This window comes from Uloborus diversus, unplaced genomic scaffold, assembly GCF_026930045.1.
Source record: "Uloborus diversus isolate 005 unplaced genomic scaffold, Udiv.v.3.1 scaffold_957, whole genome shotgun sequence".
NCBI classification, from domain to species: domain Eukaryota; kingdom Metazoa; phylum Arthropoda; class Arachnida; order Araneae; family Uloboridae; genus Uloborus; species Uloborus diversus.
This window is the reverse complement of record NW_026559184.1, coordinates 5866-30923: the sequence shown is the minus strand read 5'-3', so window position 1 is coordinate 30923 and position 25058 is coordinate 5866. Positions and strand designations below refer to the sequence as shown.

At 34.9% G+C, this 25058-nt stretch overlaps 1 protein-coding gene across 1 annotated transcript in view; it reads right to left on the bottom strand.

Annotated features, from left to right (window-relative positions):
• LOC129234054 (uncharacterized) overlaps positions 1-24462 on the bottom strand; it is a 38570-nt gene extending 14108 nt beyond the window's left edge. The window contains exons 1-5 of the mRNA XM_054867954.1: positions 24390-24462; positions 16645-16713; positions 15560-15641; positions 13626-13714; positions 1764-1908 (exon numbers count right to left, since the gene is read on the bottom strand). Of these exons, the coding sequence (XP_054723929.1) occupies positions 1764-1908; positions 13626-13714; positions 15560-15575 (250 nt within the window). The 5' untranslated portion in view covers positions 15576-15641; positions 16645-16713; positions 24390-24462. The remainder of the gene's footprint in view (positions 1-1763; positions 1909-13625; positions 13715-15559; positions 15642-16644; positions 16714-24389) is intronic.
• Positions 24463-25058: the final 596 nt, after the last annotated feature.

Genomic DNA, 25058 nt, shown 5'->3' with positions numbered 1-25058 from the left:
ATGTTCCAACTATAGTTCCAGAAGGTTCCGGTGAGATTCCGGTATGTGCACAAGTTGGTGTTCCAGTATATGAAAAGGTTCTTCTAGAACTAAGCAAGCCTATCGGCCGGTGAATGATGGAACAGTTTGATGAATCTACAAATTCGATTACGCTTTGTCAAGAATTCTTCAGCAATGTAAACATGCGCATTTAGCGCAGGAAGGTGACATTTTTACAATTTTTCTAAAATGTTTCGCGTTTTTCTAAAAGTGTTTATTTAACAATTTAACTTTGAAATTTCTGTGATTATTGGGGGGTTTTACAATCTAAATTAATTTTGGTATTTAACAAATTTTGGTATCTTGTTGTATACTGTGATATTTTAATAAATGTTATTTATTTAAAATTACTTTGAGTATGTTTTATTTCTTACTGGCAGACTGCACGGCTTTTTTGATGTTGGGGTTCTGTAAACCTTTTATTTAGTTCTATGAACTTAAGGTAAAGACACATTACCCAACACATTTTACATATTATGGGGTATTTTATGCGCTTTGCGGCACCCCTCATTTCAGATAACACTAAGTTTATCCTAAGTATATGAAAGTAATTTATTACATGTATCTCAGAATTTACAAACAATTAAAGTTATTTAAACGTAAACTTAATGTGAATGTTCGCGATGTAATGATAACATTACAAATTCATCGCTTTGCTAAGCAAACAACTTTTGCAGTAACTCATTTCCAATAAAGAATGAAAACAAATTGTGAAGTTTTTCTTTCGCCTTCCGGCATCGAAAGATAAGATGACGTCATGAAGTTCCATTGTGTTCCATGAAGTTCTGGAATGATTTGCACACATCCCTTTCCGCATGTGGCGGACATATGACTACACAATTATGCTAATCAGGTATGCGGTATTTATAGCGATTCAGCCCTTGACTCATTCTCTCTTTCTCGCGGTTTGCCTGCTGGTAGATTGCAGTAGGGGCTTTTGACTCTCTGGCATTATCAAGCCATTGAGTTCCCCATTTGTATTTATCAGGATGTATTAACTGTAACTAGATTTTTGATCATTGATAGATATGATCTGATTGAATTTTCAAGCATTATCCAAACTTAGTATTCGTTGAGTATCTTGAATTGATAATAGTATCTAGTATACATGAATGCAGATCATGAAATCTTTTTCGACACGATCTTAAGGAATAGTAAATTGGGATTGGTAAACAGAAATAAGATTGAGTTTAGAAATATTTTTAGGTGAAGCTTAATTTTGAACATGGCTTTGAGTTAGTAACTTTTTCTTTGATATTAATTTATACAATTGTTAACCGTTAATAAACTTATTGTTGTTTATAATAGGACTTTTTCATCACTTAGTTTAAGATGATTCACGAAACAGAAAATGAATTTCAAATTGATAGTTTGGCTAACTCTATTTACGCAACACACTTTGCTAATTTATTAGCTTTGAATTATTAGTATTCTTAGCAAAACTTGGGCTATTACTACTCATGCAATATGCTAGAGAATTATAGCCCATCAATTTTACAGCAGTGAATGTCGTCATGTTCTGGTTCCATCCAAACGAGGGGCATCTTGCGGCACCCCCTCATTTTGAGGGGCGATTAACCTGCTTGCCCCCCCCCCCTTTGGATGGCCCTGCTTCCAGTTTTTACACTATGGTCAGTCTTTAACACACTTACCATAAGATGACTACATTTATTAACATTTTTAACAATTATCCCATTTGTAATCCGTTTCATAGTAAAATTTACCTTGTTTTTTCAATTTGTCCATCAATTTTTCTCGTGCAATAACTCTATTTTGCATATGTTGCGTCATCTTCAAGAAATAATCTTCATAATCCAAAATTTGTGAATCTAGTTGCTTATTTTCACTGATCAGATCTTGAACTGCATTCTAAAGTAAAATAAAGAATTTTATACTACATATACAGGACTTGTAGCAAGTTTTATACTCAAAACTAGGGATTAATTTAAGAACAAAAAGTCATTTTTCTGCCAAGAAATGTTTTTTCTATTGTGCAAGGTAAAAAAATGACAATTTATAGGTAAAAAATAAAAAACAGTGGGAGAAAAAATGTACATAATTAAGTAAAATTTCAAATCAATTAAAATAAAACTTAGCATGATCAACTCAGCCGTTCATACCTTCAGTGGCTCAATAAAAATGAGTACCAAACACACTTGAAAACCAAACCCTGAGGAGCGATTTTTGAAAAAAATGTTTTTTTATTTTTTCCAGCTAACCAAAGTCTTCAAAACATAATGCTGTTGGGGATTAATACATGCTTTAAAGTACTATTAAAGCACAACAGTTAATCTCATTTAATTAATCAGGGACCGCGTTAAGCTTCGCCAATGCGCCAAATGCGATAAAATCGGCGAACAAAATTCGAATTTGGCGAATTTATTGGCGGACAGAAAATTCTCTAAAATATACACAGAGGAAAAAAAATCCCCCTTCAGATGTCAATCTAGATAAAAATTAGGTCCGTACACAAAATTTGGACCCCTAAAAACGGACCCTTTACAAAATTCCGACCCCGAAAAACAAACCTTTCACAAAACTCCCAGACTAGCAATCACTGAAAGTTGTTTTATCCTCGAACCACTCCGAGCAGACTGAGGTGCGCTTTAGCATAGGATCGGAGCGTTACCGTCCAACGAATCGGAGGAAGGATGAGGTTTGCCTCTCGCTGATTGGATATCGAGTGCGCAGCGTGGCTACCAAGTAGAAAGTGTTGGCGGATGCCTTGTTGAATGGCGTGTTTGTTTCATTGTGTTCGATGTCTGAAACATCGGAGTAAGATAGGAATGCAGTCTTTACTTTGTTAAAAGCTTTTATTTCTACTCTCAAATTTATTAAAGAACGATAAATATCACTTGAAGTTGTTTTTAGTCATTTTTTTCCTTTGAAAAATTACAGATGATTTGTGGAAAAACTACTTAATTTGCTTTTTTTTTCTCGCCAAATTCCTAAAAACGGACAAAAATTCCTGGATATACCCCTGCCCTTATCCTCAAAAAATTGTCAAAAATTAAGTTATACTTCACTTTCTGATTAAATATTTTTGCAGACAAAAATACATTAAAATGAGTAAAAGTTAGTCCTTGACTAAGACTTTTGAAATTTGGCTAATTTACTGGCGAACAATTCGAAATCCTTAGCGAGATCCCTGATTAATAGTTACTTGAATAAAATAAAAAACTGTTAGGCATAAATGCCTGTTAATAACAACAGTAAATAATCCTATCTCATCACCTCACAACACCAATAGTAAAAGAATGTTTTTCCTTACTTATAATGTATTACCAATCATTCTGCATGACTGGGGTAAAAGATTCTTATCAGCACTCATTCACATTGGTGGAATCGACCGAATGTTTCTTTCACTTTCGTTCACCTTTGGCGGGAACTCCGTTGTGGATGACGTCACATAGATGCTTCTAGAAGGAATCTGATGGCACGTGTGCTTAACGATGGCAGTGATGTGTCCGTTCACTTGACTCTGATATGCTAATGACCCGGGGGGATATTTAAACTGCTCGCGGCTTTAGTTCTGGCTCTCTTCGATCATCTCTCGTCGTTGTAGGCGGTCGCTCGATCGGCATTCGAACTTGCTTGTTCGTGCCGCTCGCCCTTTATTAGGAATGATGAGCTGGAATTAGCTTATTTCCCTATGGGTTTACTTCATCAAAGTTTTTAGTCAATAGTCATGCAGTTTGCATTGCAGTATTAGTTATCTCATGCAAAAGCAGCATGTGGAGAGATTATGTTCTTACTATTTATTTTTATCATTTACTGCTTGTTTTAACTATTTACATTATTGTTTAAATAAACTTCATGCAAGTTAGAAATAGTTTGTTAAGTCTTATTTCCGAACTCACTCTGCTAGTATCAAAGAAACATTGGGGAGATATTATTAGATTAGAAATTCTCCCCAACAAAAACTTAGCATTACGCATAAGACATTTTTCCGAGAATCGCCTTGCACCCCAAAGCCTTTGGTCAGAAAAACATAGATGGGCACAGTAAGACTTGACCCCTATGAGATATTGCATCACTGGGTTTTGTTTTTTGAACTCTTGAAGTTTGTCAATGATTCACTTGATTTTAATGAGGTCGTTTCTTACTCTCTTTTCAAATTTTGTATTTTTAATAATTTTTCAAAAATAGAAAGTTTTGCTCTCTGCAAATTAATGGTATTGCAAAGGAGGCAAACTTTAACTCTATGTTGGCAAATCTCTTTCTGTTATACTAAGAATTAGATATTTTGCTGAAAATTCTTTTTTCCCTACTGTTATGTAACAGGTACATTGATGATCTTATGCGTATTAAGTACTAGCTGTGTCGCCCGGCATTGAAGGTATGTTTGAAAATAAAAGCTGTGTCAAGTGATGCGTGTTCAACAATCAGTGTAAAATAAGAGAAAAAAAACATAGAGCAAAACTTCCCGTTGGAATAATGGCGATTAATCTTAAAAATCCTGTTAAAATTTGAACCTTAGTCTCTAAAAATTCCCATTCAAATGAGAAAACTTAGTAAATAAAGTTTACACTTCCCTAATAATCAAAATAATATAATGAATAAAGATAAATATAGATAAAAGCATCATTTGAAATATGGCAACAATCCCACAATAGCATCAATAGACCCTTTGAAACCTCCTGCAGTACAAAAAGAAAATAGTGAACAGCGAAAAAATAATCAAAACTCCCCAGATTATAGGAAAAGCAAAAATTTTATTTGTTCAAACCCGAGAAAAAAATGGCAACTAGTTTTCTTCTCAATAATTTTATTCTCGGTAATTAAAACTGAGCTCATGGCAAATGAAAAATTTCCAAATGAAAATTGATTTTCCCTTTCTTAAAAATGTTTATCACTTTTCTTGAAATCATGATTTTTTTACGCTAATTATTTTATAATAAATAAATGTAAGGGCGCTAAGTTCATTATTATTGTTTTTTTTTTTTTTGAATTACCAGTTTAAATACACAAAGGAACAGACACAAAACAATGAACCAGCAGTATAACTTCAGTGTATAAACAAATAGTACAGATGGACAGGGGCGTAGCTAAGGGGGGGGGGGTTTTGGGGACAAACCCCCCCCCCCCCCGAAAAGTTAGTCTCAAAAAAAAAAAAAAAAAAGAGAAAAAGAAGAGAGAAGAGAAAGGAAAAAATTCCAAGCGATTACACACACACACATATATATATATATATGTGTGTGTAATTATATATTGTTACAAATTCTGTAAATAGTAATTATTGTAGGAACGTAACCTGTAAATAGTTTCCCGTAATGAATATACAACCCCTTTTTCATATGGCTAAAGTATACAACCCCCTATTCTTTTTTTTTTCTTATTTCATTCACTGATTTTATCAATGGAAGTGTAGTTGTAAAACGGTCTACGCATTTCTGGAAGCGTGTGGAATATTTGAGAGATTTCTTTCGGTGTATTTAAGCCGTTAGCGATGGATAAACAGTTAGTTTCGATTGAGAATTTGCGCTGAGTGTGTATTAGCTCTGTTTATAGCGAGGCATTTCGCTGTGTTGTTTTCGTATTTGGAAGTAAATACGTGTGTAAACGTTGAGTTTACGGTGTTGTGTGCTAATTGCTTAATTGCTGATGAATAATTTCGCAGTTGTTGAAGATCTTTCCTGTACATAGTGTAAATAAATTTCCTGTGTTTTTATCAAGAACTGTGTTTTCATTTCAAGAAAGCGGAAGTCGCACCGAATCCGTTACAATTTGGCGCCCAACGTGGGGCTTCTTCTGGACTTTCTTGGAGTAAGTGTGACTTTGGACATTTTTTCATAAAGACTTTTTTTGAATTAGGACTTTATTTTTTATGGTGATTACTCGCGCAATGGATGAACAATTAAAACAACTTCTTGACGCAATCACCTCTGTGAAGAGTGATATGGCTACTAATCAAGAACAATTAAAAAGTGACTTGACTGCAAGTTTTACAGCTAATCAAGAACAATTAAAAAATGATATGGCAGCTAATCAAGAACAATTAAAGAATGATATGGCGGCTAATCAAAACCAATTGAAAAGTGATTTAACGGTGCTGAAAAATGACCTAGTTTCTAACCAAGAGGAAATTAAAAACGATCTTACTTCGGTAAAGATTGTGATGGAAAATAAATTTAATGAGATAGAGCATCGAGTTGATGCTATTGAAGGAAAGTTTGAGGCAGTTGAAGGCCGATTCATCGCAGTGGAAAATAAAATCGAAGAGAAATTTGAAGAAAAATTAAGTTCCGTTGAAGGCCGATGCAATGCTGTAGAAAATAAACTGGAAGAAGAAGATAGAAAATTTCATCAACTTAAAGAAGACATCTTTAAAGACCTGGAAAGGAGATTGGCGACCGCGGAAAGCAGCTCTGTACAGTTTGGCGCTCCCACATCGGTTGCTCGACCGTCCATTAAACTTGCCACCTTTGATGGGAAAACTTCGTGGCAGGTTTACAAAACTCAGTTCATGATAGTGGCGGAAGCGAACGGATGGGACTCTGCTACCAAGGCCTGCCATCTTGCAGCATCCCTGAGAGGTGATGCAGCGGACATTCTTCAGACCCTTCCGGACGGCCAGCGCCTGGATTTCGCCGCCCTCACATCTGCGTTGGAGCTTCGCTTCGGTGAGAAGTGCCAGAAAGATTTCAGCCGACTCCAGTTGAAGTCCCGTTTCCAGAAAACCGGGGAAACCCTGCAAGAGCTCGCGGCGGACATCGAGAGACTGTCTCATCTTGCTTTTTGCGACTGTCCTGCGGATGTTCGGGACAACCTGGCACTCAACTACTACATCGACGGGGTTCGAGATCCGGAAATCCAGAAAGCTCTACGGATGGCGGATGTCAAAGACCTGAGTTCTGCTGTTGTGTATGCGATGAAGTTGGAGGCCGCCCAGCAAGCAACCCGCAAAGATCGCCATTCAGTCCGCGGCGTGAAAACTGATGAGTCTGATCCGGTTTCGTCACGCTTTGCTGAACTGGAAAAGCAAATAAAAGAAATTGCAGGACTCCTTAAAAGGACTTCGGCTCCCAAGTACCAAAATGGACAATCACTTAAGTGCTGGAAATGTGGCGGCGAGGGTCACTTACGAAGAAACTGTGAAGCTCGCCAAGAAACCAGAGGGAAGAGCACCTCTCCCTCCCAGGTCCAGGAAAACTAAGCCATGGCAATCTCGCGGGGCGGAGGTCGCCAAATTGGAATGAGCCCCATCTTAAAGTTTTCCAGATTTCATCGACGAGTGGCGGCAGTAATGGACTGTTTGTTTACGCATACGTGAACGGGTTTCCCTGCGAACTGATTATTGACACTGGAGCCAATGTTACAATCATTAGAACAGATGTGGCTCGTCAATTTGGACTCAACATTCTATGGACGCCGCCCTGTGTTACCCTCCAAACTGTGACAGGTGACAAGATCGAGATTGAAGGTAAAGTAAACTTAGAAATTGTGTTTGGAAATGCCACTTACCATCATACGGCATTCGTTGCTGCTATCACAGACCCCTTCATTCTCGGATTGGACTTTTTAAAGAAGTATGACTTCAACCTCGACTTCAAGACTAACGAGCTGCACTCGACGAGAGAAGACATAGCAGTCTTTCCCGCAGAAAGTGATGTAAAATCCGCTCATCAAATAATTGCCCAAACAGATTTGTCAATTCCCTCAAGGTCAGAATCATTAATACCCGGCTCCATTGAAGAAAGCAATAGTTTTCGATTTGGACTCATTGAATCCCCCAACTTAAGCAATAACCCAAAAGGAGTGCTGGTAGCATCTACGCTTGTGGACCTTTCTAAAGATGTAATTCCTGTGAGAGTCGCCAACGTGAGTGAAAGGTCAAGGAATATCCGGAAAGGTGAAGTGTTAGCAACTTGTACTCCAGTAAACTGCATCATTAGAAGAATCAATTCCCCCGAGACTGTGTCTTCTGAGTCCTTGACATCGAAGTTAATTGGGAGTGCACCATTAACGAAAGATCAAAGAACTGCTGCGGAACAATTGGTGGACGACTTCAAGCATCTGTTTTCATCAGCATCGGAGGATGTGGGCAGGACGAATTTAACGCAGCATCGGATCTACACTGGAGAACACCCCCCTATTAAACAGCATCCAAGACGACTACCGTTCGCCAAGAAGGAAGAGGTTGAGACCCTCCTGAAAGAGATGAAGGAGAATGATGTTATCGAACCTTCATCCAGTCCTTGGGCTTCTCCCATCGTCTTAGTCCGAAAGAAAGATGGCTCCACCAGATTTTGTGTCGATTACCGACGGACTGAATGAAATCACCAAGAAAGACAGTTACCTTCTTCCACGGATAGACGACACCTTGGACACTCTTTCCGGACCACAAGTGGTTTTCGACCCTGGACTTGAAGAGCGGCTACTGGCAGGTTGAGATACACCCTGATGACCGAGAGAAGACAGCGTTTACAACTGGACAAGGCTTATGGCAGTTTAAAGTGATGCCCTTCGGCCTCTGCAATGCACCAGCTACGTTCGAGCGTCTTATGGAGACAGTATTAAGAGGACTCTCTTACGAATCCTGTCTGGTCTACTTAGACGATATCATCATCGTGGGACGCAGCTGTTGAAGAACATCTGGCAAACCTTAGGAAGGTGCTTGCAAAGGCTTAAGGAAGCCAATCTGAAGTTAAGCCCATCCAAATGTAATTTGTTCCGCCGGGAAGTGAACTATCTTGGTCACATCATCTCTTCTGAGGGTGTGCAAACCGATCCAGAGAAGGTATCTGCGGTCAAGAGTTGGAGTCGTCCCGAAAACATCCATCAGCTGCGAAGTTTCCTGGGGCTCTGCACGTACTATAGGAAGTTTGTGAAGGGTTTTTCCAACATTGCACGACCTTTGCATAAGCTGACGGAGGATCAAGCAAAAGTTTGAATGGTCCAAAGAATGCGAAGATGCATTTCTACGACTGAAGGAGGCTTTAACATCAATGCCTTATCCTCGCCTATCCTCAGCCTGAAAAACCCTTCATCCTGGACACTGATGCGAGCAATGGGGGCATCGGAGCTGTTTTATCCCAAGAAATTGACGGAAATGAACATGTCATCGCTTACTGGAGCAAATGCTTATCAAAGTCGGAGCGAAATTACTGCGTCACCAGAAAGGAGTTACTGGCCATAGTGAAAGCTGTAGAACACTTCCATCATTACCTCTACGGCCGAAAATTTCTGCTTCGGACAGATCATGCCTCATTAACTTGGCTTTTGAACTTCAAAAATCCGGAAGGCCAGATAGCCAGATGGATACAGCGGCTCCAGGAATATGACATGGAAATCAAGCATCGAAAAAGGTTATCTCACGGTAATGCTGACGCTTTATCGAGGAGACCCTGTTCTGAGAACTGCCACTATTGTTCCCGAATCGAGAAACAGTATGGAACGACTAGCCCTACCGCCTATCAGGTGACAGTGACTCCAATATCATCAGAACCTGATCCATGGAGTGACGACCAAGTTCGAAAAGATCAACTCGAAGACCCCGACATAAAACCAATTTTGGAGTTCATGGAAAGTGACAGTCGGCGACCTAGCTGGCAGGACGTTTCCATCTTTAGTCCTGCAACAAAAAGATACTGAGCTTTATGGAATTCACTCCATTTACGGAACGGCGTACTGTATCGAAAATGGGAATCTGATGACGGCAAAACGTCTAGGTGGCAGTTACTACTTCCCCGATCAAGGATTTCAGATGTTCTGAAAGAAATACATAGTAGTGCGACTGGAGGACATTTTGGTGTCTTGAAAACCCTTAATAAAGTTCGGGAGCGCTTCTTCTGGAGCAAGGCGAAGGATGACGTGGAGAAGTGGTGCCATTCTTGTGACGCCTGTGCTGCTCGTAAAGGACCGAAGAAGAGAAGCAGAGGGAAGCTACATCTGTACAACGTTGGAGCTCCTTTCGAACGAATTGGGATCGACATCCTGGGTCCTCTACCAAGAACTGCTGATGGGAACAAATACGTTCTTGTTTCCATCGACTATTTCACGAAATGGCCCGAAGCGTATCCCATTCCAGATCAAGAAGCTACCACCGTAGCAGAGACTCTAGTCCAACATTGGATCTCGAGATACGGAACACCTTTGCAGATTCATTCCGATCAAGGGAGGAATTTCATCTCTGCTGTGTTTAAGGGCCTATGTCAAATTCTCGGAATTGAGAAAACTAGGACAACACCACTACACCCACAATCGGACGGCATGGTGGAGAGATTTAACCGCACAATCCTAAATAATCTCTCGCTTATGGTATCCAGAAATCAACAGGATTGGGACAAGAAGCTACCTTTGTTCCTGCTGGCCTACCGCAGTGCTGTCCACGAGACTACCGGATATGCCCCATCTCAGATGCTCTTCGGACGAGAGCTTCGGCTACCTTGTGATCTCGTCTTCGGTCGTCCTCCGGATGCGCCTTCATCGCCTGAGGAGTACATCCAGGATCTCCAGGCCCGGTTGGAAGACGTTCATAACTTCGCACGAGAGCGAATCAACATCGCGGCGGAGAAGATGAAGACCCGATACGACACAAGGTCTACTGGACATGAATTCAACGAAGGCGACAAGGTTTGGTTATGGAATCCCATCCGACGGAAAGGTCTTTCACCCAAATTGCAGTCGCATTGGGATGGACCCTACAAAGTCGTTAACCGACTAAATGACGTCGTAGTGAGGATCCAAAAATCACCTAATGCAAAACCTAGGATTGTACATTATGATCGGTTAGCCCCATACTATGGCCATAGTTCATGAGCATTACGTAAACAACCATGGTTGATAACATAAAAATTGTAAATAATTTTTGCTTTTAATGTTTAGTAATATTTCTTGTTATTGTGTTTTCTGTATCTGTTAGTTATTAATTAATGTGTATATTTGTAAACTTGTGATAGAAGTTTGGCACCCTTTCTGGGGATTGTACTGCCCGGGACGTGCAGTCCTTAGGAAGGGGGCAATGTTACAAATTCTGTAAATAGTAATTATTGTAGGAACGTAACCTGTAAATAGTTTCCCGTAATGAATATACAACCCCTTTTTCATATGGCTAAAGTATACAACCCCCTATTCTTTTTTTTTTCTTATTTCATTCACTGATTTTATCAATGGAAGTGTAGTTGTAAAAACGGTCTACGCATTTCTGGAAGCGTGTGGAATATTTGAGAGATTTCTTTCGGTGTATTTAAGCCGTTAGCGATGGATAAACAGTTAGTTTCGATTGAGAATTTGCGCTGAGTGTGTATTAGCTCTGTTTATAGCGAGGCATTTCGCTGTGTTGTTTTCGTATTTGGAAGTAAATACGTGTGTAAACGTTGAGTTTACGGTGTTGTGTGCTAATTGCTTAATTGCTGATGAATAATTTCGCAGTTGTTGAAGATCTTTCCTGTACATAGTGTAAATAAATTTCCTGTGTTTTTATCAAGAACTGTGTTTTCATTTCAAGAAAGCGGAAGTCGCACCGAATCCGTTACAATATATATGTATATATATATATATATATATATATATATATATATATATATATATATATAAAAAGAAGTAACCCCCCCCCCCCCCCGAAAGTCGGGTCTAGCTACGCCACTACAGATGGAAACGGCTTCTTCTTCGCCTGCAAAGAAGTTTATTTTACACAGCATAAACTGCATGAAACAAAAATTCAAGCTACATAAAATAAACAACCCAACAAACAATGAAGCAATCTTTGTAATTTAATCCTATAGTACACTTAGGATCAATACTTTGACATTGAGGGGGGGGGGGGGAAGCAGCTAATCTGTGGTACATAATCTGCACCTCATTAATTTTGCACTCTTTCAACAGATATTTAACCTATAAGGTGAGAAAATAATAGCATTCAATTTCGCAAAGCAAAAATTTGCAAAGTCATTTTACCTGACTTTTTTGTGTATTTTTTCCTAAATACCCCAATTTTTCCCAGAATTCTCGTTTCTGTCTACACTCTGAAAAAATGAGTACAACAAGCCTTGTGATTAAAATCGGGCATGAATCCTTTACCTTTATATGCCTGGCTGGGCATGTAATTACAATTTTTAAAATTAAGTATTGGTAATCTTAATGACAATGATCTGTGTACCATTTATTTTAATGTTACTCATTTTAATGTTTTATATCGAAACAGTTCTCAATTCAGGTGTCATTTTCTGTCTGATTAATGCTACACGACAAATTCAAATACATTTATCATTATACAATAAAAAAAAAACTGGGCATTTAAAAATTTTATTCCGGCATGTTTTTTTTTTTTTTTTTTTTGACAAACATGCCTGGCAGGGCATGTAAAATTTTAAAGAATTTTCTAGCCCTGATACATTAGTTATAGAACATATTTTTCTTATATTTGTTGAAACAATTTTTGTGAGGATTCCTTAAAATGTTTAATTGGGAACTGGTAGAAAAACCAGCTTCTTAATCAGTATTCATTTCAAGGCCTACATGTTTTTTGGTGTTTTGAATTTGATAAGTGTCTTTAGCAAAAACGAGTATGCTGTTCCTGAATATGAATTTGGTTTGAGCCCATCACGTCAAGATTTTTCACAAAATTAGAAAAAAATTATGAGATATTTTGTATTAAAGGAAAAAAGTACCTTGTTGATATTTCCTAAATTGCATTGAAATTACTTCTTTAAAATGTCCTACCACCAAGAAGACCAAATGGAGGCCACCAACAAAACCAAATATCCATCGCCAAGAAGGATGAAAGAAAATAAACATGCGACTAAGAACAGTTTGAATGACAGAACAAGTTGGGTTTTCCTCCCTTCTGTATCTCAGACCGCCAGAGTTGATTTTTGGTGTAAATGTAGCTATTTATCCTTTGGCATTTCTATGTTATATAGGGAACCAAAAAAACCATAGAGACGACTGTTACTTCTGCACCTGCGAAGTCAAGGGTTTCAATTCGAAAAAGAAACACACAATTCAGTATCCTGATTTAACGAAAGCTACACAACCTGTACCTCATGGACCAGGAATTCCCATTCTTCCACCTTTCTCAACCATCCAACAGCAGTTATCAGATGAAAGTTCGAACGACAAAACCGATGAAGAAAAAGCGAAAAACCGACTTTATTCAAAGAAACCCAACAGTTCTCTAATGTAAATAAAACTGCATTTTTATTTTTTTTTTTTTTGAATGAACGACTCAATTTTGTTGAAATTTTCGGCTAAATACAATTTTAATAAATATTCTCTCAGTATTTTTGGCAAATTTCATGAAATATTTCAAACACACTTTTCTTGAAAGCTTGACATGCTGGAAAAAACTAAGCTCAGATTTGTAATCAGCACACACCATTTACTATAGAGCATCCATTAAACTTGAAACACTTTTCAAGAAGAAAAAAATGAAGGCCTGTGTTTTTATTCACTTAGAAAAGAAACATGAATTCTGCAAATAAGTTCTAAAACCTAATTATTTTAAAAGCTTTTCTATCATTATAGTAGCACTAATTAATATAAAGAATATATCAGAACAATGTTTTCGAATCTTAGAATAGGTAGTCAAAAAATATAACTATTTTCAAAAAAAGAAGATTATTCATAATAAATATATATATTACATATTTGTCTTGCAATTTCTCAAGCACTGCTTTATTCTCTTCATACTTCTGTTTCAAATCTTCTAAGTTTTCTCCTCTCCGAGATCTTACTGAGGAAACAAAAAACAAATATACATAACACTAGAAAGACAGAACTTTTCTGTATACCAAGAAAAATGAAGGGACCAGCGTGGCCCCAACCAATTTTTGTCAATTTCTTTAAACATTATTCATGGGTTAGTTCACATGCTCGATGCACCCTCTTTTATAACTAAATAAAAACTTAGTACGTAATTATTTTCAAAATTTTAGTCTTTACTTATCAAAAGATAGAATTAGTTTGTCTTTCCAAGAGCAATGGCTGCAGTTTGGCTGGTAAGCAATCAATACTGTTTATAGCATTTGGATATCCAACCTGTTGCATAAGGAGGAAGTTACAGGTTAAACTAGAGTGAATAGCATTTTTTGTTATGTTAACAACAATTAAGAGAAAAGGGGAAAAAATATCTTTTTTTTTACTGCAAAATAGCTTAATAGTTACTATGGTTCCTCCCATCTTTCTAGGTATAAGGATCAATATTTAAAGTACTATGAGGATAATTATTAGATGATTAAACAAGCATTCAAATAGTGTCACATAATTAACTGTCAGAAAGTTCCATTAAACTCCGTTAGATATTACTTGAGTTATTGGGCAAAAAACTATGCGAGGGGCCACACAGGCCCCTCCGTCTTTCTAGTGTTGTGTTAAAGTTTTATTTAAAGAAGTAAATTTTAAAATGTACATTAATGCATTGAAACGTTTTTCTTTTTTAATTTTCTTTATTGGCATGATGATGCAAAAGTTCCATTAAAGAAAAAAAAATTGCCAAAATAATAACATTATGCAAAAACTAAAATTAATATTTTTGATAAATAATCTGCTAATACAATTGACAGTCATAGAAATGTCCATACTTCAATCAAAAGGAGTTTCTATAGCATGCATACAAAAAATTGCATGTCATTTAACAATTTAGCCAAATTTAAAAACAAAGAAAATTTCTTAAGGTCATGTTAAACTTTTTCACGTATGAGCAAAACTTCTACTTTTCCAATCATTGTCCATAAAAAAACTGCTCAAAACAATTTAAGGATACTGTAAGCTTAATAAAATAAAGATATCAGCAAATTATCTTTGTAAAAAATGAAAGAAATGAGTCCCAAATGCAAATCATATTCATTTTCAAACTTTTCAGCATGTAAATCTTTAGTTTGACGACGAAAGCAACACTTTAGAGGCAATGAATGATTTTCAGGTTTTAACTTACAGTAATACAAACTAAATGATAATAATCGACATGCAATAAGCCTAGTGTTTTGATGAGTGCAATATGTCTGTGAAGTATGTAATTAAAAGTTTGGAGGGGGGAGTTGGCAAGGTTGTTTGGTTTAAACCAAGTGGCTTTTTTTTTTTAAAAACCATGTGGTTTTTTTTTTTTCAAAAAATTGTTTATTTGAAAAACCTCTAAATTTGTTTTCTCCCAAATGTTTTATAGGTAAATAACAGATTTAATTAATTTAGAAACTTATATTTTATAAATTATCGGTTCACGTGGCTTAAAAAGGTAAGTAGCATTTTTTACAAAATACACTCAAAAATTTAAAATTGTAGAATTGTAGTTAGTGAAAAAAAAAAGGTTAGGACTGGGACACAATTTTAGATTAACTTGCCTTACTCAAAGAAAATTTTTCCACGGTCCTTCTGGAAAGTGGAACAAAGAAAAGGAAAGGGGTGAAAACATGGAATTAAAGAATAGAAGTTTAAAAAAATATATGAAGAGTCTGGATTTAGAGAAATTTTCCATCCCTATTTCTGTCTATAACAAATTTTCATAAATGGTTTAAAATTACATGTATATTCCCAAGAATGTTTTGAGCTCAGTAAGTAACAAATAAATAACAATAATAATCACTAATTTTTGTAAACATTTCTTTTTCTTCCTCTTCATCTATAGATCCTTTGAAGTAAGCAGAACAAATATAAGGACCCAAGACCTAGAGGGGGGGAAAAAGAATTAGTTCATAAATCAAATGACTAAACAATGGTTTTAGCTCTAGCTTCAAGCTACTACCAGAACAACATAAAGATAATTAAATTGCTAAACAGAAATTTTTAAAATGCAGTTAGTTATAGAGTTAAAAAAGAAAAAACTTTTTAAATTCCATAACTGCCAACACTGAAGGATGAAATTTGGGAAGACTTGGGCATAAAATTTGGGACTTTGCATGAATAAATTTAACAAAAGTATGAGTGTAAAGGGGATTTTAAAAATACAACTAAGGATCTCTTAAATTATGACTGTATAGGAGCATGCTGAAATCCAGTAGCACCCAAAATTTGGAAATTGATGTCATTAATAAGGGGTGAACTAGTTTAAGAGACCGAAATTTTACACTTTTTCGCAATTTTTTTTAATAATCAGAATTTGTTCAAATTTGGAGCAGCGTTAGAAACAGTAAAAACCCAACTGGTCCTTTGGACCAGTCAACATGAATGTGTACTGGTCCGCAAACAACATCACTAGTCCACTTTAAATTTAACACTAAGTATGTTTGTACCTAAAATTATTTACTTTTTATGATTATACATTTATTAAATTATTTTAAATATAACTTTCATTTTTAGCTCATTGATTAAACATTAAATTGTAACTTTAATTATAGATTTGTATTTATTAAATGTGAAAAAATTGCTGTATTGCAAACAAAGTTCATACTGGTAAACTGTAATATTAAATTAAAATACAAAACAAACAAGCTAAAAGAAAAACATTTTTCTACTGATGAGGTTTTCCAATATACTAAATGTTTCAAAATAAAAAAAATTTTGCTTGGCAGAGTTTGGCAATAAACATTTAAATATGTATCTTAAACGATCAAGTGTACAGTCTGAGAACTAATTTCATTTTAGCAACTTAAAACAGGCTAAATTTGAGAATTTGAGCACATTTTACTCGTTATACTTCTTATAACATGTTGCATTTTCTTCATTACTTACAGCATTTTCGTTTGACCCTTCATCTTCACCACCGCTAAAAATTGTCTTCAAGTCAAAATTTACAAGAAACTGGAAATAAAACTATTTTTAAAAGCAGATCAAAAAGTGTAAGAACTAAACATTGGCAGTAGTGTTGACATGTCATAATAAACTATATATTGATTACAATAAGATTAAATTAAGCAAAATGACATAAGTGTAAGTATATTTTTCTCATTAAATAGGACAATTCAAAATACAAAATCCTTGCCATTAATGAATAATGAGTTCTTGCACAACATTTCCAAAATTATTTTTGTTAGGTTTAAAGATATGCATATTGTTGTTATGAGTTCGCCTTAACTTCATGTATTCTTAGTAAGTGTGAATCAGTTCTTATGAAAATGTGAAAAAAAATATACAAGTAAAGTTTTAAAAAACTAGGTAGTTTTGAGTGAAAATTAATGAAATAACAAATTTAGCATGATTAAGACAAATTAAGCATATTAAAACAAGAACACTTATTACCTACAGTTTCTTTATTTTCTTAAAACGACGACCCTCAATATCAAAGCATGGCTGATTCGTTATGATTGGTATGCTATTTAATTACATCAGTGCCAGATGAAGGGTTGAGCGAAGCGAAGCCCTTACCCCGAGCAGCAACTTTGGCGATTCTAGGACTCGACCAATGCATCGGCCTGGTCGATGCATCTGCGCCGATGGTTCAACAATTTAGCCATCGGCATCGGCGGCCGATGCTAACTTGCAGGAAACATCGGCCCATCGGCCTTAAAATACATCAAAAAGCCGATGGAATAGGTCAATGTTTTTTTTTTTAAAGGACCTTTGCTATTTTACTTTTTAATACAAAGTAAAGGGAGTTTTTGATTTTTGGGAGTTTAAAATTGTTTACTTAAATTTCAGTATGAATTTCTGTTTTAGTTACCCCTGAAAGAGTTTTTAATACTACATTCAGGTACCAAACAAGTTAATTATTGCGTTGTTTCTTGAAGTTGGATGTATGTATATACAGTCGAGTCCGCTTAATAGAATAGGCAATTTGCCAGGAAAAATTATTCTATTAAGCGGTATATTCCATTATCCGGGATAAAAATAACACATCTCAACGGTGTAGTACATTGTAAGTTTATTACATTAAGCGGGGTATTCTATTATATGATATTTCATTAAGCGGGTTCGACTGTATCTCTCATAAGTCATAACTCAAAGATGGTAAGCTGTAGAAGGTTAAGTTTTCGCATGTGGGGTGTGCGTACGTTCCAGTTGTGCACTTCCCTTTTTGTTTTCGATCGGGTGTTCTGAAAAGCCGGTTTACTCATTTTTTGTAGCTACTAATTACTTATTTCAATGTAAAACTAATATAGTGTCTCAGACTGACGATCATTTGGTGATACATTGCCGCATTGGAAACCACGGAAACAAATATGAGATGGCGATTTGGTTTTTGTGTCATTTTGTTAGATTCCGTTGAACCGACGGTAATTTTTAATTTTTCAATATTTGTAATATGAATCACAGTAATGCATTCTTTTCTGTATCACTTCGGTGAAGTTACAAGTTTGGGGCCCGTCGAAATACATTTTGGGGCCCCATTTCTCTATCACAAAAGTTGTAAAACATTTATCATAAGCATTTTTGTAACTCCTACGGTGTCCCTATAGTTATGGGACCTCTCGTGCAATTGCAACATTTGCTATATTTTAAATCCGCCACTGCACGTCAAAACAAACTCGGGTGCAAGTTTAAAAAGATTTTTTCTGCTCCATTTTTATGATTATTTTGAACTCTATTTTTTACGACTATTTTTTGAATTTCCGAGACTACTTGCGTGCCCCTCCTCCCACTACCTCAATTTCTGAAATTAAACTCTAGTTGTACTTCTGAGTTCCTTAAATTAACACCATTCATAAAATTAGATTTTTTTTTCAAACTTTATCTATAGTTTAGAAAGAATTTAGAGCATTAATAAAAGAAATTGATTAAAGACGTTTTGAATGGTGACATAATTAGAAAATCAAAGGGACTTTTGAATTTTTTCTTCAGAAGTGCTGAAGTAGATTCAGAAACTTTTCCGAGGCGTTGGTGGTAGTGGTTCTGTACTAAAAAAATGAGGCCGAAGTTGGGGCCGAAGTGTGAGTTACTCCAAAATCAGAGGGTGACCCCCCCTCCAAAACCCTCCCTCGTCGTTTCAAGCATTTCTTAAATATTTATTGCGATTATTTATTTTGGTCAAGAAATGTCATTTTGCGTATTTCTCATACTTGTTTCACCTATATTTCGCAATGCGCCTTATTTTTTGCATCATTAATAGCGATCGATTTTTTTTCTGTTGTAAGTAACGATTTTTATGTATTTATATAAAATCAATGAATAAGTTATTTTCCTTTTTTATAGAAAAGTTTCAAGGATTTTCTATTACGCATTTTTTTTTAAATTTCAGAAAATTATTGCTTAATTTAAAAATTTAATTTGAATTTGTTTGTAAAGCTTCATAAAAGATTAAACAATCAAATTGTTCAATATTATGTTAGCAAACATCAGATCAAGTAGTATATTTATTTCGGTTATTAACTTGGTGTAAATATTGAGTTTTTTTTATTGTAGCTGCGTTTTAAGAACCTCGCTCTTTTCATGGCTATTTCTTTTTTCAGCAAAATGTATTTCACTATTATAGCTTTTATGAAAAATGCAAACTTTTCTAATCATAAATTTTAAATAAGTACAAAAATATTCCTATTATGACAATTTTCTTATTATATTGTTATTCAGTAACAATTTTCTTATTTTTAACTTGCCTAAAGTACCTTCTCAAAATGTGCCACTAGCTCTCCGATTATAAGGAAGGGGTGGAATTCACGGTGAATTCTGGGCTGTTAATATAATAAGCTATAAACGCATTCCCAGTAAAAATCTGTACAAAGTACACTATTGGCAAAAAAGGTAAAACTGGGAGCATAAAAAAATTACCCATATCAAAAAAGGTCATAAGGTCGAATTTTGACTAATTTCATGAATATTTACAACTTATGCACGAAATAAAATTACAAAGCACATGATTAATTTTAAAGACAAATGAAAAATTTGCTTAAAGGAATCATTTGAAAGTTAATAGAACAAATATTTTAGCATTTATGTTTCGAAAAAGAAATGTTTTTTACTTTCTTCTATATCTAATATATAGAAGAAAGTATTGGATTCGTGCAAATTTTCGAATTTCGAATTTTGACGGATTCGAACGTTTTGAGGTGTGCTGAGTCCATTTCGACTATTTTTGGAAAATGTCTGTCTGTGTGTGTGTATGTGTGTGTGTGTGTGTATGTGTGTGTGTCACGTCTGTGTGTGACCAGTTTCTTGTGGCCGCTCTACAGCAAAAACTACCGCATGAAATCGAACGAAATTTGGTACACATATGTGCCCCTATGTGAACTTGTGCCCATTGGTTTTTGGCGCGAATTCATCCAAGGGGGGTGGAGCAATAGGACGTTTTTTAAGTTACGCGTGATTGCTATTCCTTAGGAAGTAACTGGCGGAATCAAACAAAATTTGGTCCATATGTTGCCAGTAACAGGAACAGGTGCTGATTCAATTTTGGTGTCAATAACTCAAACGGGGGTTGAGCTATAGAACGTTTTTTGTCGTCAATTGTGACTGCTGTATCTCAAGAAATAATGAACGGAATGAAAGAAAAATTTATTGGCAAGTAGCCCTTAGTGGGTATAAAAGCTGATTTTATTTTGGTGTCAACAGCTAAAAAGGGGGGGTAGCGTAATCGCCCGTTCTTTTTTTCCATTGTGAGTGCCCTATCTCAAGAAGTAATGCTACGTTCTGGTTGAAATTTGGAATATATGTGAATCCATATGTAAACAGGCTTTGGTTCAATTTTGGCGCCAATCGCGCCAAGAGGTGCTGATTTATTTTTATTATCATTATTTTTTTAGCGAATAAAAATAGCTTTATTAATGCAACAATAAGAAAGATAAATCGTAATAGATTGTCGTCTGCGTATTTCTCGTGATTTTAATTGTATGGAAATGACCGGAAATATTATCTCAATGATTTAAAATTTTTAACTGTTGCCATCTTATGTTTGTTAACAAATAAAATATTTGTAATTAATTCAAGCAAGGCTTTTAAAATAACTTTCAATTTTCGCTCTTTGCTTTGCTTTTGTAATAATTCAGACATTGGGATGGTCGTCAAGTTTTTGCATGTGTAATTTTGTTTTTGTTGGGAATATTGCTTCCTCGTTAAGCATGGGGAGGGATCAGAATTATAAGAAAGATATAGAAGAAAGTTTCGTGATGGCCACAACATACTAGTTTTTTTTTTTTTTTTTTTTGCGATTATACCATTCCTTATTCGTAGAAAGGATGTAAAGTGAAATGAATAAACAATCCTTTAAATCCCTGATAATCTTATTAATTTATTTCTGTTTGATTTTTTTCTTTTTTTTGCCATCGGCCAATGGCATCGGCCATCGGCAATCGGCCATTTGGAGGAAAACAATCGGCCATCTTTGAACAATCGGCCAACAATCGGCATCGGCCCATCGGCCAAAAAATGCCATCGGTCGAGCCCTAGGCGATTCACCCAAAATGAAATTCAATATAAAAAATTTAGAAAATATGGGTAAGAGCGGAAATGTTAAGTTTTTGCTTCCGCTCGGAAAAAATCGAAGGTCCAGCCCTAAACTACATTAAAAATGTATTCTTAATACATACATTGAATTGAAAGTCTTGGCTAAGACAAACAAAATTCCAAACCTCTTTACTGGCACTGTTTGTGATTGAATACTGTAATTTTCGTTTTTAGAAATTATAAATCATTTTGAAAGGTTGTAGGAGGCCATTGTGCATTAAGAAGAAAAAGTTAAGTTTTTTCATTCAGAATAAAGCGCAGACACTCGTTTACCTAGGGACATTTCAATTTTTCGGTCATAAAATTGTCTATTTTCCATTGAGGATTACAATGCTTAGTGTAATTGTTGAGCATCATATCCATTTTTCAAATGCTCCAAAAACATTCAATTTTAATAAATAAATCTATTTTTTTTCTGTACTAACAACTAGATTATAAAGTATGTTCTAATAGTAATTTTTTCAAATATAGGTAAGTATTTCTTCATTTTTTCACACTGTGACTCATTCACGGTTGTTACGATTAAAGGCTTTTATGAACAAATTGAGGAAGTCAAATTTACATCAAAAAGAATTAGTAACAATATCACAGAGCAAAGACATTTTTTCTATGCAAATGTATATTATGATGAAGAATCAATAGAGGAACTACTTAGCATTTTTAAGTTGATAGATAAAAAAATGTTTTATTCTTAATTTTAAAAACAATCACTTACTACTGTAAAAGCACTTATCTTCGCAATGCGCAATTTTCATAAAAATGGGGATATTGATGATTTTGCGAGATGCAAATATCACAAATTTTCAATGAACAATATAAAAGTCGATTATAAAAATAAAGTTAAATGTAATTTATAAGTAAGATAATGAAATACAAAATTATTATTATATTATGTTACTTATTTTATAAGTAAGATGAAGTTAAAGAACAGAAAACCCAAAAGAAACAAAAAAAAAATTGTGGAAAATGCTGAAGATCCATTTAGTAATTGCTTTTAAGCTTCAATAACCCAGAGAATCAGCAGAAAGGAATTAAGATGACCCTATCTCTTTATCAGCTATTCAAACACACCCCTATTGTTGACCAATGAATGGAGTTTTATTAGTGATAAGACTGGAGCTTACAGTGATCTCCTGGGCTGAGTTCAGGGAGCAAAATATTGCAGGTACATAAATAGTCCATTGTACTGTAAACTGTATTCTAAGAACAAGCTCTCCCTCAACTTTTATCTTTCCTGAAAACAGCAATCAAGACTAAAAGTAAGAGTGTGGTTTCAATGTAATCTTCAGGATTAATACAAGACAACTGTACAGTAAAAGCATATCTATTTTGCACTCATGTAACCAGAATTATTTTTGAAAATCATGCATCCCCAATAACAGGATAGGAGAAAAAAAATGGCGAACATTTTCCGATCGCGCTGAACACAAAGTTCTGAACTTCACACATTTTTCTTCTTAAATTGCTTATGAATACTTGAACTTTATACAAAAGCACTTTAAGCTTGTTCTCTTTCTAGTAATTCATCTCTTTCTGATGGGTTTTTTTTTATTTGGACTTGCAAAAGTCAGGTATTAATCGACCGCGGCATTTTGAAAATGGCGCGATTTTAAAAATAGCACGGAAGCCAAAACAGATACTATTTTGAAAGAGTCAAAATTAAGTCAAATGTACTGATTTAAGATTGCAAATGAGCAGTTTTAACACTCATGTGAGAGCAGTGGCGTAGCGAGAAAAAATCTTGGGGGGGGGGGGGGGGGGATTTTTTCTGAAGTTTAAAGTAAAGCTATATATGTTTTTGCGATCGCAATTTTTGCGTTGGGTTCATTCGCTTGCGATTTTCTTCTTCTATTTCTGTGTAATTCCCAATGATACTTGATGATAGTTCATGCTGGATAGGGGGGAGGGGGCTTTTTGGTATTGCTTTCTGCTTGATCAATCAGAGGCACTTGATTAGTATTTTATGGTAAAATTCAACTTTAATTTTTTTTAAAGTAAATTTTGAGTGTGATTGTCTCATTGTAACTGACCAAATAGTTTCTCACATAACTAAGTCTTGCAAGTGTATTATTTGAAAATAATTTTACAATGATAATCATAAAAAATAAAACCAATTTAATTTATTTCATAACTTTTTAAAATCACTATGTATGTAAGTATTAACCTTTATATTATTCATTTATATGGTAAGATTTTCTGTTTAAAATTTAAGGGACTCATTTTTTCCACCAAAGGACCCAAATCTGTTTCATTAATGGGTCCCTGGGACTCAGGTTACGGATAGTTGAGCGCGAACACTGATGTAATATTAATTGGAACTAAAATTATAAATTAACAGCTGATTTATAATCTCACACATAACTTTTACAAAACCTATAAATAACCAGAAAACTTCAAATTCCATAGCTACCAACATTGAAAGAGTCAAATTAGAGAGACTTGCATATAAAAAATTTGGGAGACTTTCCAACATTTTCCAACAAAAGTTGGAGTGTAAAAGTGATTTTCAAAATTTAAGTAGAGGTTTCTAAATTAAACCCGTTTATAATGAGTTTGTTTCCATTCATTAGTGATTAAATACATTCCATGCAGCAGGTAACATTTTCAAAAGTGCAGAAAAATATCGGTAATGGTTTATCGCATATTGAGGGATTCAAGTTTTAAAATGAAGGAAAATGAAAGTAAAATGTCTCAAAATTAATCAGACATCTGTAATTTGCATATGCATGTATGTAAAGGTTATGTTTAGGCAATTCAGATCAATTCACTATTGGGATTTTTTTCACTATTTATGATCACTAAAATCCCTTTTTCCGTGAATTTTGTTGTTTTGACGGAAATTTGGGAGACATTTACTTCATTAGAGAGGCATCAAAATTCAAAGAAGCTCTCGAATGAAGCGTACGAGTTGGCAGCTATGAAATTTCCAAAAAAAAAACAAGAAAACTTTTTTTATTCAAAACATTTTTTCAAATTATTATCATAATTTTCATTTTGGAAAAAGAATTTTTCAAACCATTAGGAACATTAATCGAGTTCTTTAACACTATAATAAGGAACTAAAAGCTTTAGAAATGCAATCAATGCATTTTTTAAAACCTTACCTTACATACATTTGAAAGCCAGAACAGAATTCCTAACAAATAAGGCCAATTGTGCTTGGCAACATAAGTGAAAGTGGATTTATTGACTGAAAAAGGATAATGTTGCCATTTTAATATTTTCGGTACATCCTCCTCAAGTTTCTGTATCACAAAGTCTGGATCCAGAAGATTATACAAAAACTGCAAGACATGAATAATTATAGCAAACAAAATATCAACAAAATTTAAAGGCACATCGATATAGAATTCAAAAAATAAAAAAATGTTTTAATGCTCTTACCTTAAATATTGCTTCAAAATCTTTTTTAGAAGGTAACAATAAGCTTGAAACTTCGAAAGAACTTTTAAAATCAAGTTGTTCTAAGAACTGAGAAAAAAAAAAAATAATAACAAGCATTACTAATAGGTAAAATTATTATTAGACAAAATTCTAACCTTAATCATGTTTAATGTGACTATTCATCCCATTTTCAGGAGGTGTCCTGTCCCATTGTCCCTGCACATACTGAAAAGTTCCGTTTTATGACGAGACGTAACGGAAAACTGAATGTTTCAACCATAAGTCATTGGGTGGAGCTGCTTTAGCATTTTCATACCAATAAATTTAATCAGGCATAATTATTTATATATGATCATTTTATTTAATAAGGTTCTTCTTCTTCCTTTATA